This window comes from Convolutriloba macropyga, chromosome 11 (assembly GCF_964194025.1).
Source record: "Convolutriloba macropyga chromosome 11, txConMacr16.3, whole genome shotgun sequence".
NCBI classification, from domain to species: Eukaryota; Metazoa; Xenacoelomorpha; order Acoela; family Convolutidae; genus Convolutriloba; species Convolutriloba macropyga.
Window position 1 is genome coordinate 49,722,103 of NC_134478.1, and position 20,132 is coordinate 49,742,234.

At 33.1% G+C, this 20,132-nt stretch overlaps 1 protein-coding gene and 1 long non-coding RNA gene across 2 annotated transcripts in view; one reads left to right on the forward strand and one right to left on the reverse strand.

Annotated features, from left to right (window-relative positions):
* LOC142349316 (uncharacterized) overlaps nucleotides 1-5,772 on the reverse strand; it is a 55,310-nt gene extending 49,538 nt beyond the window's left edge. The window contains exon 1 of the long non-coding RNA XR_012760815.1: nucleotides 5,127-5,772. This is a non-coding gene — a long non-coding RNA (uncharacterized LOC142349316). The remainder of the gene's footprint in view (nucleotides 1-5,126) is intronic.
* Nucleotides 1-20,132, forward strand: part of LOC142349159 (low-density lipoprotein receptor-related protein 2-like) — a 341,838-nt gene that overhangs the window by 218,019 nt on the left and 103,687 nt on the right. The window contains 6 exon segments of the mRNA XM_075400574.1: nucleotides 13,550-13,681; nucleotides 15,004-15,184; nucleotides 15,775-15,945; nucleotides 18,095-18,249; nucleotides 18,502-18,648; nucleotides 19,200-19,493. Coding sequence (XP_075256689.1) covers nucleotides 13,550-13,681; nucleotides 15,004-15,184; nucleotides 15,775-15,945; nucleotides 18,095-18,249; nucleotides 18,502-18,648; nucleotides 19,200-19,493 — 1,080 coding nt within the window.

The window sequence follows — 20,132 nt, forward strand, 5'->3', positions numbered from 1 at the left end:
GTTCTGGTTTGCGTTTTTTTTTCGTGTTTTACAATGTTGTATCATTTTTGTAAATTAGCCTTATTACTTAGAGCTCTTTTCCAAAACAAAAATTTTCTGTTCTTCAAACGTTTTAGAAGATATCTTCAGGGCCTAGACAATTTGTTTCAGAAGAATTTTGTGAAGTTTAGATACTTTTAAGTTTTTTGGTTCTTTTTGTTGTCATTTTCTGATAATCGTTTTACAAAAAGACGATATGATAGTCAAAATAGACGCAATTTAAGATGTTATATTCTCGCGGTTAATATCTCATAAATTTAATGGCTTCAAAACTGTGGTTTCGTAAATTTGTTTGTGAAACTTATTAGTTCAGCTTGTATTTAAGGTTATTTTATAGTCTTATGATTTAGTCTCAACAATAACAGTCGTAATTAGTTTTTCGAGTTATTGCAGGACAAACTGTTTACTCTCTTAGTCGAAAGATTTGTTGCCTATGAATTTTGAAAAAAATTGTTTTTAGTTAAAAAAGAGATACATTTTTGAGATCTGCCAATTTTATTTCTGTTAAATTGTAGCTAAGCATCTCTATATACAAATCACATCAATTATCTATTGAAATACAGTTTGCTCTTCATAACGGTTTTATTTTACTCAAATGGTCTTTCTTCTTCGAACAACCAGTTTTCATAAAACCAATTTTCGTGATTTTTTGTTTTCTTTTCACAGTATCACAATAATGGGCGTCATTTGATTTACTAATGTTGTTACCTTCAAACAATCCAGACGGAGATTTTTATTGTTTTTAGTCATCATCCTAATACTTAATTATTTGGGGGAACATCGTTTTCGTGCATAATTTTTCTTGCAAATTTCTAGTTTTTGCCTGTAATTATCGCTCTTTTTGTAGTCGTATGACATATTCTGGATAATGAAAGGCCTCTCATTTGAGGTATAAACGATTCTCTCAATGATTTCATTTGATGCGTAACGTTTCTAATTAGTTCGAATTTAATTCTTTTTATAAAAAAAAGCAATGTTTAAATAATTTTTGCCCCTTTTGCTCATTTCTAGTCGACTTGTTGCCAACTCTCATTGAGGAAAAGTCCCATATTTTGTTCAAATAAAGTGCCGGTGAATCTTCTGAGCATAACTTTTATCTGATAACATTTTAATTTGGTAATTAGTTGTTTTCAAAAAATGGACAAGGAGTTTTGGTCGTAATTAATATTTGTTACTATTTGATTTTTTTGCCGTCTTTTCTGGTAGTCATATTATGGTCGCCACAGGTCTCATAGGCCCTCTAGAGTAGATTGTTTTATTCCTTTAGTAGTTTGTTGAACGATATGTTGATATGTTAATTTTTTATCTCTTCCTCATTTGGTAGACAATTAAGTGAAAAATGTAGATGAGCGGCTTCGGACCTTACTGTGCAAACGCAAATTGCCGAGCCTCCTTGTTATAGTATCAATACAATTTGTGTTTAACACTAACGGAAATTTTGCTATTCGACGATTAACATTTCTTGCGCTTCCATTGTTTTTTCATTCTACACATTTTGCATAGCGATTTGAAACTTAGCAGAGTCAGATGAAAAACTAACGATTTTTTCAATTACTCAAGACTATTTGGTGCAGATTTTTTCTTGCGGTTCGGTGACCGCAACGAAGGCTATTTCAGCCCCAGTCGTGAAATTCAACTTTTAACTACCCTATTTTTTGTTCAAGTGTAACCTAGAGCAAACCTAGTCATCAAAACAAATATGATCAAGCTGGCTTAGGTCGCTCACCTCAACCTGGTTTGTAATTTGTACTTAAGATAAAGCTGGGCTTAGCTTGGGAAGAAACTACTTTTTAACGTAAACTTGGATTTTTGGAAACACATTTGAAATGTTTTGTACTTATCCACAAAATACGAGCACCAGTTAAGTACAGTGCAACTGCTACAAAAGGAAGAAAACAAACAATCATAGATACAGCGTATATGATAATCACAAACGATTTCAAGCAAATAGGCTGATTATATCCACTACCGATTAATGATTTATAACTATTGGAAGTTAACTCTTTCGAAGAATTAGAGGACAGCTCAATTGCTGATTTATTGTGCAGACTTTGAATTCTGATTGGAGAAATGAAAAAATTCACAATAAAAAGAACAGAAATATTTGTTAAAATTGTCGCCATGACTCTTTAATTTTTAGATGTCAATGAAAATAAGGCATTATTCTATATCTTCATTGTAAAAACGGAACTCGTTTAGCTCTGCGAGCAAATATTGAAGTAAAATTGAGACTAAAAATTTTGGGCTTAACTTTGTTTAGTATCAGAAAAAATCAATTTCAATTGTAATTGACGTAATTGACGAACTATATTAAATGGTCAAATGTTGTCATCATATATAAGGGTAGACATATTATTATTATACTTGATGATGATATTTGACTGATTATATTTGATATCGACTGATGAGTTACAACTATTGGAATTTAACTCTTTCGACAAATTAGAGGACAGCTCAATGACTGAAATATTGAGCAAACTTGCAACTCTGATTGGAAAAATGAAAAAAACTTGCAATGATAGGAACACAAATATTCGTTGTTGTGGTCATGACTTCAATTATAAGAAGTCATTGTTTCCTTATTTTCATTGTAAATAATAAGAACTATTCTATCTATTCGAGCAGAAATTGAAGCAAACATGGAGATTAAAAATCTTGGGTATAATTTCGTTCATTAACAGAAATGATTTTCAAATTTGCGTAAATTTGAGGCCGACTGTGAATACAGTTTGTCTTCAGAGAGCCAAAGGGTTTTTATGGTTTTTAGGAAGATTTTTAGTAAAATTTAACGGAAATTTTCTCTTTTGCCGTCAATTGTTATTCTTTTGGCAGTCTGATTTTTAAGTTTAACCACTCAAAGTTCTAAATTTTTTCCTCAAGAGAATAAAGTGAACTTTTTCTATTCATTCGGTTGATACCTAAATTCTCTAATGTTATTGAATCTATTTGTTTTAAGGAATTTTCGGTGATTTTTTGAACTTGTCAAATTTTTATAATATTTTAATCAACATTTTGCTTATTCTCAGTAAAAACAGCTCAAACTTTCCTCCGTATAGAATACACACTAGTTCTGTGGCCAAATGTTTTAACAGAAGATTCTCTTGCTTTTGATATTACGAGTTTTTATACAAAATTTTCTAATTTTTGTGCAAAATTTCCTATTTTTGCTGTTGTTTTTGTTTCTTTTGTAAATTGTAACATTATTTAACAATCTAACAGAAAAATTTTTTACAACATTTGAAACTGAACATATTTTTTGTTTTCATAACATATGGTCTGAAGGGCTGCGACACCGTTCTCTTGCAGAAATTGGGAGAGTTTTTTAATTTTTTCCCTTTATTTTATGTTAGTTTTTGTTGTCATATGCCAGATATTGTGTAAATAAAAGTCTCAGTAGCCAACTATAGATAAACAAATGAACTTAATAATTGATATCGGTAAATAGCTAATGGTAGTTTTGGCTTTCGAATTGAATTTCTAAGAAAAGAGTAATAGTATTCTTTGACTTAACCTTTTTTGTTCCATGCTACCTTCAAACAATCCAAACGGAGATTTTTTTGTTTTTAGTCATCATCTTAATACTTAATTATTTGGGGGAACATCGTTTTCGTGCATAATTTTTCTTGCAAATTTCTAGTTTTTGCCTGTAATTATCGCTCTTTTTGTAGTCATATGACATATCCTGGATAATGAAAGGCCTCTCACTTGAGGTATAAAAGATTCTCTCAATGATTTCATTTGATGCGTAACGTTTCTAACTAGTTTGAATTTAATTCTTTTTTGAAAAAGCAATGTTTCAATAAACTTTGCCCCTTTTGCTCATTTCTAGCCGACTTGTTGCCAAGTCGCATTGAGGAAAAGTCCCATAATTTGTTCCAAAAAAGTGCCGGTTAATCTACTGAGTATAAATTTTATCTGATGCCTTTTTAATTTGGTAATTAGTGGTTTTCAAAAAATGGACAAGGAGTTTTGGTCGTAATTAATATTTGTTACTATTTGATTTTTTTGCCGTCTTTTTTGGTAGTCATATTATGGTCGCCACAGGTCTCATAGGCCCTCTAGAGTAGATTGTTTTATTCTTTTAGTAGTTTGTTGAACGATATGTTGATATGATAATTTTTTTCATCTCTTCCTCATTTGGTAGACAATTAAGTGGAAAATGTAGATGAGCGGCTTCGGAACTTACTGTGCGAACGCACATTACCGATCCTCCTTGTTATAGTATCAATACAATTTGTGTTTAATAACAACGGAAATCTCGCTATTCGACGATTAACATTTCTTGCGCTTCCATTGTTTTTCCATTCTACACATTTTGCATAGCGATTTGAAACTTAGCAGAGTCAGATGAAAAACTAACGATTTTTTCAATTACTCAAGACTATTTGGTGCAGCTTTTTTTCTGCGGTTCGGTGACCGCAACGAAGGCTATTTCAGCCCCAGTCTTGAAATTCAACTTTTAATCACCCTTTTCTATATTCAAGTGTAACCTAGAGCAAACCTAGTCATCAAAACGAATATGATCAGAACTGGCTTAGGTCGCTCACCTCAACCTGGTTTGTAATTTGTACGTCAGATAAAGCTTGGCTCAGCTTGGGAAGAAACTACTTTTTTAACGGTTACATGACAATTTACCCAATGCCATTTTACCCAATGCCATTTTACCCTACGCCATTTTACCCAATGCCATTTCACCCAATACCAACTTACCCAATGCTCTTTGATCTTTTCGTTCAATTATCCGATTACAAATTAGCAGTCGCTATTAGAAGGATGATTTAAAATATTTGTGGACAATATAATCCCATTTTCGGTTGTGATAGTTTCATATCAAGTCCCACGGGCCATTTATTTTATAGTCGGCTAAATAGTCGTTCTGGTTAATTTAGCAATGGGGTAAATTGGGTAAGTTGGCATTGGGTAAAATGGCATTGGGTAAAATGGCATTGGATAAAATGGCAGGTTTGGTAAAATGGCATTGGGTATAATGGCAGGTTGGGTAAAATGGAATTGGGTAAATTGTCCTGACACCTTTTTTAACGTAAACTTGGATGTTTGGAAACAGTTTTGAAATGTTTTGTACTTACCCACAAAATACGAGCACCATTTAAGTACAGTGCAACTGCTACAAAAGGAAGAAAACAAACAATCATAGATACAGCATATATGATAATCAGAAACCATTTCAAACGAATTGATTGATTATATCCACTACCGACTGATGAGTTATAACTATCATAAGTTAACTCTTTCGATAAATTGGAGGACAGCTCAATCGCTGAATTATTGTGCAGACTTTGAATTCTGATTGGAGAAATGAAAAAATTCACAATAAAAAGAACAGAAATATTTGTTAAAATTGTCGCCATGACTCTTTAATTTTTAGATGTCAATGAAAATAAGCATTATTCTATATCTTCATTGTAAATACGGAACTCGTGTAGCTCTGCGAGCAAATATTGAAGCAAAAATGAGACTAAAAATTTTGGGTATAACTTTGTTTATTATCAGAAAAAATCAATTTCAAATGTAATTGACGTAACTGACGAACTATATTAAATGGTCAAATGTTGTCATCATTTATAAGGGCAGACATATTATTATTAATAGTTATAACTGTTTGTTTAATAATAGTTTCATTTTACAACACTTAGTGCATAAGAGCTTCGTATAAATCTGTTTTTGTTGTAATTTTTGTTTTGCTAATTTTAGCAGCATTTGCGACAGAATTACACCATTTAATTCTGATCACGTGAAACGACAACTTTTGAACGTAATTTTAATAATTGATTAAACAAATTTCGGCGCTTTTCCGATCGTTTTGCATGCGATTGTGGGGAGTTGCATAAAAGGCCAAAACTGGTTTAGGCGAACAAAAATTATGGCGACATATTAAGCCACACTTTTTAATGAAATGTTTACAAGAGGCATGAAAGCCACTGAAATCTCCCCGTCTTCCCGCAACCACATAACTCAGTGGTGTTTTCCATAAACTTCCATAAATTTGTGCCTAAAATTGTTTTTAAACTAACTTTCGTTAATCTTATTTTTTTGAGCATTTGCTTAACAAGGAGGCTCGTTAATGTGCGTTCGCACATGATGTTCCGACCCACCCTCATCTACATTTTTGACTTAACTGTCTTTTCACCTACATTTTTGACAATGAGATAATCAAAAATAGATGTTTGAGTTTTAAAAAAATCGTAACAAAACCAAACTAAAAATTGAATTAAATAATGCCATGCATCATTACAATCAAATCTGCATTGAAGAAACTACGAGAAAAAAAACAACAAAAACAAAAAACCGAAAAACAAAAATTTTAGAACAAAATCTAACTTATATAACCAAAATAATAACTGAACTAAAAAATACCATGCCTCATTACACCGAGATCTGCCATTGAACAGACTACGAGAAAAAAAACAACAACAAAAAAAGCACAAACAAAAACTTCTTAGCACGGCAAAAACTCAATATGTTAAATTAAAAGCACCTCGTAGCGACGTCAAATTACAATCAGACAACACCCTAGCTACACAAATTTACTTTTTTCCAACTACACATCAGACGGGATTATTCCATAATGAGACTAGGCAAAAAGTCGATAAAAAAGAAATAATGAGCCGAAAATCAAAAATCAATCAGCACTTTTAAACCAAATAATTTCAAAAGTCTTGAAAATAATTAGCTTTTAACGAAATAATTCTTGATATCTTCAATAAAAAGTCATAATGAAACATATAGGAACCGTCTCTGCGTCTCTGGTTAGATTAAGCCACAGGAACGGACTAAAGATGCAGAAAAACGAACAACAAATTACAAACATTGCGAAAACACAAATTAGTGAAACCATTAAATTTATTAGCTGTTAATTCAATATTGGGTATTCTTATTTCAATTTCTATTCATACTAATTCAACTCAAGTTATACTAAATGATTAAATAGGGACAATTGGGCCATATTTGAAAATCATTTGACTCCAATTAATCACCAAACATGAACACATTCAAGAAAACCACGAAATATTTGAGAAATCCCGTAGTATCAACGCCATTAAATTCATATGCTTTCAACGGAAGCTAATGAATACGCAAAGTTACGCCTCGATGAAACAACAGAGGCTTTTGTTGTTCATATGTCATCAATAAGACATTAAAATAGGTCCTTGAATTTAAAAATAACAATAAATACAGGCAAAATTCAAAATTAAGTAGAAAAGTGCAAGAAGAGAGTGTCGAAGCCATTTAAATAATAAGTTCTTTGAAACAAAAAATTACGAAAAAACATCCAAAAATTTTTTAAAAAAATTATGAAAACTCGTGCATCGAAATCATAACACCAATACTTAGAAGATAAAACCGCTAAATAGATTAGTTTTGGTTCAAGTAGAAGAGAGGTGTTTGGTCATTTTTGAGACTGACTTACATGCCACGAAAATAAGTTTAAGATCAGTTAATTTTCAAAAAAAAAAGAATTTTGAAATTTTCTTCTAGTCCTAACAGCCATTCAATTCAATAGTTTTCAAAGAAATTCACCCGATACGCTCAATTGGAGCGTATGCCTCAATTGGAGGATAAAGATATTATTCATGCATGGATAATCAATAAGGCATGACAATAAGTTTAATGACTACAGAAAGAACAACAAATACAGGCAAAATCCAATAATTCAGGATAAAAGTGCCAGAGGAAAGTCTCGAAGACATTTAAACCGTATAATTTTCCTTGCAAACTTTATCCAAGATCCACTGAAACTTTTCTCCAAGCCAATGAGAGATATCAATATCACGATAATGTGATTAGATTTCAAGAGGAACCAACAATAGAAAAATATCCAAAATTTTTTTTTAATTTTTTGAAAATTTGTGGCATTTAAGTCATATAACAACTTTTTAGAAGATAAAACAGCTAACCAGTATAATTTTGGTTGAAAAAGGAAAGAAGAGTGTCCTGTCATTACTGAGACTGACTTACAATTCACGAAAATATGTTTATTATCAGTTATTGTTAAAAAAAAATCTCGAAAAATTAATTTTAAGTCTTAAAAGCCATGAGCTGTCCAATGAAAGCATTGCGAAACCTATTGCACTGTTAGTAAACAAAACTATGCCAAAGAACTCCAAAATTTAGTAAAACTTTAAAAAGAAATCAAAATTACTGTTAAAATTACGAAAACTCAGTGTCGAAATAAAAAAAAAACACGAGCGATTCCTTGAAAACAATTTTTTTGTTCATTGGTCTTCATTTGACTGTAAATCAGGTTTTTCTTTAACGTAACCCTGATATGAAAGAATAATAGTCTGTAGGTGACCCAACAAAACCAAAAATTTGATAAATTTTCTAAAAAAAAAGCACTCAAAATAATTAGATTTCTTTAAAACAAACTTCCCTATGAGACCAAAACCAGTTTTTTTTAATCTCCTTTCGTCTATTAGGATCTCAAAGTTAATTCATTTTGTGGCGCGAATAGTAATTTTGAATTAGTATTTTAATAAAAAGATCTTTTCTTTGAAGAAAAATTACACTAAAAGTGAACAAAATCTTGCTAAATATCCCGTGTTCACACAAAAATTCAATCCTCGATTACTCCTCGAAAAAAAACAAAAATTAAAAAAAAAATTGTTTTGAATTCTGCACTGGACGAGATTTCTAATGATACCACTCACATTTCTCTGCTATGAATATATCGATCGGCCAAAACTGTCTGAACAAAAAACCCATTTTTATTTATATAGTTCCTTCTCCCAACAAGTGGAGTCGGAAAAATAGTGCAAAACATTGTGCAATGGAAATAAAATGAAGAAATGAGAGAGTTGAAAAACGAAACTAAGCAATTTTCAAAGCATTTTGAAAAAAAAACAAATTTAGGGGACCCTTGGTTTTACCTTGTGAAGTACAATTTCAATGGCCACCGTTGAAAATGTTTAAGCTATTATTCGCTCAAATTATACTAAATTTCGTCAAACATCTGCTAAATTTGCGTTTACGAAATCAAAATTTTGTTTAATGTTGTCCAATCCTCTGCAATTTCAATGTAGTTTCTTTCCATGTTAATCTCTACTTTGCTTTCAAAAAACTGCAAAAAATCAAACATTGAATCTATGCAAATGTAAACGGAACCTGAAAGAACGTTTTCGGCTAACATCACATACGGATAGTAGAACGAGAAAAGGAGAACGATAAAATTGCATTAAGCAGATGATAATCTTGTTAAATATAGGACTGCATCAGTTATTTACGAAGACTCTGCAATAGATAACCATCAAAGATCAAATGAAATAGCATCAGAGAAATGATCGTGACTTCATTCAGAACTAGTTCTACCAAATTTATTTTTAAGGACTCCATTTAAATTGATGAAAAATTATCCGATTTAGAAAGTGTGTTCAATGTAGTTACTGGGTGGATTTGTGGGGGCTATAGTGGGGGTAAATTTAGCGTTTGAAGTAAATAAAAATTCAATTGTGTCCGGACACTTATTCTGTTACCAATTTACCCAACGCTATTTCACCCAATGCAAATTTCGTTTTACTCAATTGTTAAATTTACTAGAACAATTTTTTCGCGAATTAATATCTAGCAGCTATTGTCATGCTTCGTTGATGGAACGTGGAACTTCATATGAAACTTGTCACACTCCAGAATCGGATGAAATTAAACATCCTTCTCACAGTGAGTGATCATTTTAAGCGAGTTACTGAACGAAAAGATTAAAGTGCATTTGGTAAATTAACAATGGGTGTAAGTGTATCCGGTCAAATGACAGTGTGGGTTTCATGGAATTGGGTTTAATAGCACCGGTAAAATGGAATTGGACAAATTGTCCTGACATCATCTTAACAGCGTGAAAAGCTTCTTAACCACGAACATGAAAAGCTTTTAACCATTCCTATCAATAATTTTTTTAACAAAACTACACAATGAGAATTAGGTTGCTGTAAAGCTGATCAAATCTTTTGATCAAATCTTTTATACATTGTGCAATGGAAATAAAATGAAGAAATGAGAGAGTTCAAAAACGAAACTAAACAATTTTCAAAGCATTTTGAAAAAAAAACAAATTTAGGGGACCCTTGGTTTTACCTTGTGAAGTACAATTTCAATGGCCAACGTTGAAAATGTATAAGCTATTATTCGCTCAAATTATACTAAATTTCGTCAAACATCTGCAAAATTTGCATTTACGAAATCAAAATTTTGTTTAATGTTGTCCAATCCTCTGCAATTTCAATGTAATTTCTTTCTATGTTAATCTCTACTTTGCTTTCAAAAAACTGCACAAAAATCAAACATTGAATCTATGCAAATGTAAGCGGAACCTGAAAGAACGTTTTCGGCTAACATCACATACGGATAGTAGAACGAGAAAAGGAGAACGATAAAATTGCATTTAGCAGATGATAATCTTGTTAAATATAAGACTGCATCAGTTATTTACGAAGACTCCCTAATAGATAACCATCAAAGATGAAATGAAATAGCATCAGAGAAATGATGGTGACTTCATTCAGAACTCGTTCTACCCAATTTATTTTTAAGGACTCCATTTAATTTGATGAAAAGTTATCCGGTTTAGAAGGTGTGTTCAATGTAGTTACTGGGTGGATTTGTGGGGGCTTTAGTGGGGGTAAATTTAGCATTGGAAGTAAATGAAAATTCAATTGTGTCCGGACACTTATTCTGTTACCAATTTACCCAACGCTATTTCACCCAATGCAAATTTCGTTTTACTCAATTGTTAAATTTACTAGAACAACTCTTTCGCGTATTAATATCTAACACCTATTTTCATGCCTCGTCGATGGAACGTGGAACTTCATATAAAACTTGTCACACTCGAGAATCGGATGAAATTAAACATCCTTCTCACAGTGAGTGATCATTTTAAGCGAGTTACTGAACGAAAAGATCAAAGTGCATTGGGTAAATTAACAATGGGTGTAAGTGTATCCGGTTAAATGACAGTTTGGGTTTTATGGAATTGGGTATAATAGCATCGGGTAAAATGGACTTGGACAAATTGTCCTGACATCATCTTAACAGCAAGAAAAGCTTTTAACCATTCCTATCAATAATTTTTTTAACAAAACTACACAATGAGAATTAGGTTGCTGTAAAGCTGATCAAATCTTTTAATATACATTGCTGGCGATGGTCATGGCCATGCCTTAACAGCCAGTGTGAATTGATATGAAACTATAAATTATAGTTCGATAATGGTTAGCAAAAAGAACGAATTATCACGACAGAGATTCAATGTTAACAAGAGGGTTTAATTTTTTTTTGGGGGGGGGGGGGTGGTTTACTTCCGTGGGGGGTTATTTGATTGAAGGTTTATTTCCTTTCTACTATTAGGCGGTGGGATTTTTTCCGATCCAGTTTATGTCTTAGACCCGACCTCACTGACACCTTATAAAAATAAATTGGATGAGTAAAAAGTAGAGGTGCACCGTGTAATTTTGACTTTTGAGACTAAGGAATCAATTGCTTCAAACTGATTTTTTTAAAAAAAAAAATAAATTTATTTAATACTTCAAAATATATTTAGAGGTGACGTATAGCTATGCCGGGGCCGACGCTCAGGAGTGCCGAAAACTTAGTTAATTTTGTTGCGATGAATTTCTCATTCAGTCTCATTGCTGCACTAAAATTTGACCAAGAATTTCCAATTTGTCAGAATCGAGCACTGGAACTCACACTTTTATTTTTTGTAGTTCCAAAATTTATAGAAGAATATGTAAGCTGGATTAAAATAAATTAAATAATGGTAATTGCGGGATACCGTTGTGCCTCAGTGGTCCCTGGGGCCTGATTTAAAACAATCATAACCGAACATGTAATTGAGAACTGCATCTGAAGGTATTGTTTAACTAATATTCGCTAATCATTTCTCGGCACTACTGAAATCATTTCCGATCTCGGCAATCTTAAAAACCGGCATAGCATTAAATGGCCTGGTTGTAGGTAACCATTTTTGCACCTGTAATAAAAATCATTTTTCCTCTTTTTCAAAAATCAGATATTGATAATTTTTCCGGGCAATGAGAATCTTTTTAATAGAAATAACCTATCATATACAACCATTTTATAACAGAGACTGCATTAAGCGCAAAGTTAAAATGGAAAACCAAAAAATACATAAACGGTGCAATGAAGAAAATATTTGTTTGTGAAAAAAAAAATTGTTAAATTTATTTGGAAATTTTCTAAAAATTAACTTCCCCAATGCTAGTCCTTGAAGCAGCAAATGAGCTTCATGAGCAGTGATTTTGGCACCTTTAGGCAAAAAACGGAAGTCAATGAAAAAAATTAGGGAAAATCTGAAAAAGCCAAAATACGGTGCATAGCAGCTTCCCAAAAACTTTTGCGATTTCTATTTTTCTCCCGTTTTTTCCCATATATTTGATAAAGTGAAAAATTCAGATTTGTATTAGTTTGTAAGTACTAGTATGATCACGTGTTTTTTTCCTAGTGGTAATTCATTACACTATCTTATAAAATTGCAACTCAGTTTAAAACGATTCGATAAATTTATTTTGGCTAAAAAAGAAACTGTATTTTCCCATAAGGTATATAAATATACAAGATGGGCAGCGTACAATCTCTTGAGTCAGCAGTAAATAAGAGCTTACAAATACTTTTTATTGAAAATATGAATATTAATTACTGAGTTTGAACGCTTTCCAGCTCATCTAGCCATAATATATTTGTCCTTGGGTGGTTCTTGAACTGTCCTATAAAAAAAATCTTATATTCGGTTTTCAATGTACATTGTTTTAGATCTAATAAAAATTTTGACAAAAAAATGCGAATTGAAGTTTCTTTCCTTACAATAATGTTATCCAGTGACACTGAGGATGATTTTTCTACTGAGTCATGTTCTTCTTTTCATGTAGTAATCAGCGGTTGATACTTGTAATCAAGTTGCGTTTAAAAATGCTTTTTTTTTCGTTCCTAACTAAGAGTCTGACCTATGTTGCTAGCCGATAGTATAAGAGGAATTAATTTGGGAGGATCTGGTTTTGCAATTTTAATTGCGCTGAAAAATTATATTTAGCACAATTGAAGCCGGCCTTCACTACCCAGCTGAGTTGCTTTTCTAATCTTCTGATCAAATTATTGCTTATTGTTGAAATTAAAACTGCTGAATACTGTATATGACTTAGTACTAGTCTATTCAGGATTGATATTCGTAAATACAAAGGTGAAACATTTCTCAGGGTGTATATTGCTTTAATTCCTTGAGCCATTTTTGATAAAATTTATTTTACATGTGACACATACTTTAACTTTTTGTCCAAAATTACACCAAGATATTTGACTTCCTTTATAACTTGATCATTAATTATGAGTTGTTTCTGTACACCATGGTTTCCGTAAACCATGAATTCTGTTTTGTCGGGATTCATTTTCAATGAGTGAAATTTAAAGTAGTCAATCATTTTGATAATGCAGTTTTCTAGTACATGCTAGTCAAAAGTTAATGTTGAATTATTTTGAATTTCAGCCAATCAGCTTGCGAGTTGACCTGTTATCGAGCAGACTGTACTGGATTGACATTTCGTCCAATTCTATTCACTACATCCATACAGATGCAGAGTTTCCGGCCAAAATGTTCACACCTTTCCAGTCTGCCAAGGTGAGAATTTGATGATTTGATTGAAGCTCGTGGATGACGACATTTTTCCCGAAACTAAATAGATATTAGAATCGTTTTAAACCAAACGATAGCTCTCCTGTGCACGCAAAATGGGAAAAAAGTACAAATATATGTACGTTTTCCGTGGAAATACTATTGAAGCACTTAAAGAATCTTCAACTTTTACTCAGATGTATTATAACCATAACCGACTTGAAAATAGTCGACTGATACAATTGAAAGGGATAGTAGAATAGAGAGAAATTTGTCATAATTGTAGAATTACACAAAACAGATAAACGGTCGATTTACATACGTTCTACAGCTGTGTTCACTTGATTTGGAGACGTTGATTTTGAAGTTGGTGGTGTCGGTTATCCTTTCTGACAATTTTTCTGACAATTTTATTTTTTCCCTGACAACATTTTTCACGTTATTAATGAGAAAAATTTATCTCGAAGACTTTTTGTAATTTTATCGTTGTAACCATTTTTTTCTGTAAACGCAGATCATTTTAAGATTCTTGTTCCTTTTTCAGATTTTTTTTAAAAGTCTTTCAGGGTCAATAATGTAAAGACCTTGGAAAAATTTACCATGGTTTAGAAAGGTTTCAATCATTGTGTATCAAGTTAAGTTTTTTGGATGGTATGACAATTTTTCCCGCTTTCTGGCTCCCGGAGTTGGGTCTCAGTGTGTTTAAGCACTGCCCAATTGAAAACCAATAGCGCTCATTACTGATACAGTGGGAATAAAGTTTAATATTCAATTTATTATTCAATTCGAGCCGACTGTTCTTCATCGGACCGGTCTTGGTGGCCGACTGCCATACGACCGGACAGTGCTGGAGACCAACTGCATTATCTCTCAACAGTCAAATTTTCAGTAAAATAAGAAAATCATTATGGTCATATGATTCGAAGCCAAAACAGACTGAGCATAAAAGCTAACAAGAAAATTTCGAAAATCGAACATATCGACCATTCAACATGGCGCAGCCCGTCTGCACCATTATTTTCACTCAAATGGTCGATTGTGATGGAGTTGTCTGTTGCCCAAGACCCAAACCACCCCCCGTCCCGTTTCCCAAAGCCCAAGTCCCAAAGTCAGCTCACCAACCCAACGGGTTCCAACGTCCAACGGATTCCAAATTGTAAAATGTGACAATCAGAACCATAACCAGAAAAAAAATCAGTCTTGGTTTTCCATGAATCATTACTAAAATACAATGTTACCCAGTTTCGGGCTGCAATTTTTGCTTTCTAATAAAAGCCAACACCTAAATTAATCCACTGTAGAAGCAATAAAAACATACATGTTTTTAGTATCTTATTGAACCGATGACACTTCAAGTGTTCGAAGACAGTCTCTACTGGACAGACATGAAGCTACAGCTGGTCTACTCCTGTGACAAGAGCCAGTGTCTGGAACCCAGTCCATTCCTACCCTCGGTTGTCAGCAAGGCCAGGGCACTTGCCATATCACACCCACAGTTACAGCAATCAGGTACTATGTGCACTCCAGTTTCACAAACAGTTGCACCCAAAATTTTTTAGTGGGCAGCGGCAAAGGCCAACAATTTTGTTTCAAAACTTAAATAGCTTTAAGAAAATCGAATATAGAAATGAAGAGTTGTGGTGACTTGGAAAAATGTCTATCGATTTACCATAAAAATGTGCTTTAGAATTTAAGAAGTTCTAGAGTTTTTAGATAGTAATATTCCTGATTTTGAAGTTTTCTCAGGTTTCCTAAGGCATGTTCGGAAGCCAATGAAATGTGAGGTTGGCAGGGGAGATCCTCAAAAATTGTTGTTTTTTGAAGATGAATCAAATTGATATAAAAATGTGTGTGTGTGTGTGGGGGGGGGGGGGGCTTAGATATTTTGGGGTAAATTGGATGCATTCTATGTGTGGTTAAGCGATAGTGTATTCCATGTTTGAGGGCGTAACATGTCAGATGTTAGTGAATTTGATGCGCCACCACCCCCTACCCTCCCTCACATCAAATCTAACATTGTTTTTTTTTGGGGGGGGGGGCAATTTCCTGGTTAATTGGGACATGGGTTTCAATGTGATAATAATTGATTCTGTTTTTAGAACCCTCCGTGTGTTCTTCTGGCGATTCTTCAGTTGAGTGCGACTACCAATGTGCATCACACTATAGCTACTTTAGTCAGCAACAGGAGCCATTCTGTCTTTGTAACATCTTCTCAAAAGAACTCAAACTCATATCCGAACAAGGCCAAGAGTCATCGTCATGCCAACTTGGTGAGAACTTGCAACGAAAATTTACCGTTAATTTACCGTTAATTTACCGTTAATTTACCGTTAATTTACCGTTAATTTACCGTTAATTTACCGTTAATTTACCGTTAAATTAGTGGTTCCGTTTTTTTACCTTTAAAAAACGGAACCACTAATTTTGATTTTTAACATTGTACTAATTTTGTATATATAATTTTAAACTTGTAATATTTAACCCGCGGGTTATATTTTCAATTTACTTGTTTAAACAAAAAAAATACCGATATTAATTGTTAGAAATTGCGAAATCGTTTTTTAAGCAGTAGCATGAAACTTTACGAGTTGCTACATTTAAAAAGAAAAACAAAATAACTGTGAACCGAGACAAACAAACTGAACAAAAATACATGTCTCTAGGCGTCATCATTGGCAATGATTGAATTTTGAAACAAGAGCGAGTAACTTACTCCCCAAAACGGCTCCAAGTGTTCCATCTTTTTAGCAAATTAAAAGTTCAGCCCATGCAAGCTTGCAGTTATCTGTTGTCAGATTGCCGTTCTGCTCGGATAAATTGATCTGATTTACATTTAACAAACAAATTACCAAACACCAGATAGAGTCTTAACAGATAGAGTCTATTCTAAGTTGTAGAATAAAAGCTGGTTTTGATTTCATCAGAAAAAGTTTTGTTTTCTAGCGGAGACTTGTTTCTTAGCAGCAAAAACCTACAGTGCAAACTAATTTAAAATATTCTGAGTAATGTATGCAAGTTAATAAATGATGATGCGCCATCTTTTAAAGAAAAGGATACCAAATTGGACCAGAGAAAATTTTATCTCAATGGACCAGTAAACAACTGCAGCGCTAGCTTGTTTCTGATCAATTTTGGACCGTTAAATAAAATCTGTAGTAGCTTTAAAGCTTTTTTATTCTGACATTTCATTTTTTATTTCGATTTTGGTTACAAGCTTTACACATAAAAGGATGATTGTCATAACATTTCATAGATTTTTTTTACTGAATGTAAGTTTATTTAACCTGTTGCAAATGATTATAATTCTTATCCTTAATTGATTAAGAAAAAAGAATTTACATCCGCATAAAAGTCAAAATTCTTTCTCCAGTCATTAATGTAGATCACCGCCGTAACAGAATTTTTTACAATCCTGTGCTGTATAGGGTGTTGATTGTAATTTTTTAACCGGATGGTGGTAGCATAGCAAATCATCGGTTAATCAGTCTAATGACGCTCTGCATTTTCTGGAAGGCCAGTACTCTGCTCATGTCCAAATTTAAACTGGCTAGTCATGGTTGTTGGGTAAAAATTACTGCATGAGTAATAATATGTTCAGCTTAACTCCCAACATCCAGGTTTGCTTTATCTTCGATCTGAACTTTCGCGAGCGTACTTGTAAATTTCAAGTTTTGTTAGCAATTCTTAACCAGTAAGCTAAGCAGCCTCTGTGGTTATTAGCAACAAAATAACTAAAGTATAAAGAACGTGTATACTAGTGCAGTAATTACCAGTTATAATCTACAAAGTTATGGAACTATTATGTTCAGAAATAGTTTCGGTGAATTAATAATTTTGTCAGACTGCACACGATAAGCTCTGTCTGAGTGAACTCAATGACCTCTATTTTATTAGAATTAGGATAAACTGTGCATAAGGGATTTAAAATACACATAATATTCAATGTTTCAGAACTGGGTTTTACTATCAATATATAATGGTTCATGACTGAAATGCTCCGAGACTCAAATGCGGGAAGCCCACTATACTGTAATATAAATTTGTAAATTTTGCTAAAAATTGGTTCAGAGGCAAATTACATATTGAGCAAAGACGTTTTTTGTTCACAGAATGCTGAAGTATTGAAATTTGTTGTGAGCGCTTTTTTACGCTAAAATGCCAAGATTGTCAATTTTGCTCCGAGTCACACGATTGTTTTGATTTGTACGGGTGAAATATCAGAAACGAGATGATAAAAAGCAACCGACCAAATAATTGTTTTTCTTCGACTGAATCAAAAACCTAACATAGATTTACTCACTTACTCAATAATATCAGATGGTATAGCATTAAAACTTTTGTTTCGCGGATAGACTTTCTTCAAGTTGACCACTATATTAGCATTTGAAACTGGATCAACCCAAATTTGATCAATTTTAGACTTCAATGGGTTTGCATATTTCAACAACATGCAATTCTTTGTCAAAAACACAACAGACGATCCGGATTATGGTTTGGAATCCATCTGGCATTCTCACAAAGTACAATTTGTCTTCTTCGCACCCCCTGACCAAATATGGATGACCCAAAATCAAGTAAGACTTCATCCGCGTCATAATAGATGTCATTTTTGAACAATATTTTTGAGGAAATGCGATCAACACTGTTACATTAACGTACCTTTAAAAAAGTAACATTGATGCTCAGAAACGGTCGAAAATTGTTGAAAAGTTAATTATTTACAAGAGGATTTTTGTCAAAAGTGCTAAAAATCAAATTTGACTTCGTATTTTTTGTCTTTGAGTTCCAATTGCACTTTATTGTCTGATCCAGAGATATGCTTTCAGGGCTCCTTCTCGGAAGTCAGTGTGTATGACTTGAAGACTATGCTCATCAGGTTCAAAGTGGTTGTGTCTCACTTGGGTCATTTGGTGACCTTTGACCGGGCTAACAGACACTTGTTGTACGTGGAGGAATCTTCGCACGAACTGAAGGTCAATTATTTTGAAAAAACAAGGGCAAATATTGTCCATTTGACACACCCGTGCGTCATGAAACCCCCTCCCCCCCCCCACCCCCCCCCCCCCGTTACAGCATGAGTCATTGGGTCATTGGTCATTACATAGTAAGTCAGTATACGCGTGCTTAGGGTGTGCTAATAATATGCAGTCACTAAGCTGGGGCACAAACGGAAAAGATCCAATAATTTCTTAAGGCAAAACAGTATAGCACGTATCAAGATATTCTGTTTATAGCCGCTAAAAACTCATTCACATCACTTTCGCCTCATTAAGCGCGAAAAATCTATTTTTACAACCATTAACCGTAATTCGAGCATTTTAAGAAATTTTTAGCGTTGACACCTCGACAGTGGAAATTTAGTATGCAAAAAGAAATATATTCATAGGCATATGTCAATAGTATTCAAGTATTCAGTACTTAAGGCAATTTCTGGTTCTCTAAGGAACATCAAAAGAAAAAAAAAGAAAATTGGAACTAATTGGTAAAATGGTAAACTTTTTCGTTTCTCATTTTTTTTGTTCAGGTTCTAAAAATTGTGGATGAACATCGCGTTATACGAAGTTCTCTGTTCAAACTGCCCGATTCAGATCAGTACAATGAAATGAGCAACCTTGCTTACGACTCAAACAGAAAAATATTATTTTGGCACAACGCAAACCGAGGCAGGTTGTTCATGCACAAAATGAAAATGAATGATGTAATCAGCGGTGGTGATTACGTAATACAACCGACTAGCAGTTTGACTGTGACAGGTCAACTGACGGGTACTGCAGTTGATGTTGAGAGTGGAAACTTATTTGTGGATTTCCAAACCAAAGTAAGTTTCCTAACTGATAATGGTTTTCAATCTCTATCGTCTCAGTTTTAAGTAGATTGCTTTCAATGATTTTGAAATGTTTCATCATGAATGATTTTATTAGACATCTTATCAAAGTGTTTTCCTGGAAGATTTAGCATTTTCATCGCCAGATGTTATAAGAAATTAAAAGTGGTTGCCTTCTGCCATAAGATTTTATGGTAGAACAGAATATCCTATAAGTTATAATTTCTTCTTAAAAATTTCTCACAATAGAAAAATTGTTTAATAGCTTTCAGACGGAATTTGTAGCAAATATTGTAGTAATGAATATTTTTCAATACATTTTTTCTTTTTTCTATTTGGTGTATTAGTTGACGTGTTTTGCATTTGAATTCTTGCAATTTCTGAAAATCCCATTCGCAAATTTTGTGCAGATAAACTCAGTTCGTTACAACTTACAACTAAAAATCAAATAAAAATTGTGCAGACAAGGTTCCATTTTTTTAGTATATTTTTATGTATGTTGAGTTACATATCGTACAAGCACTTTTATCGATAAAAATCTGCTACTGTCATATAAGGTCTTTGCAAGTTTATCAGACAATTTTTATGCATTTTTTGTCCTCAAATATAGAATTTTCAGATTAACTTTAGTAG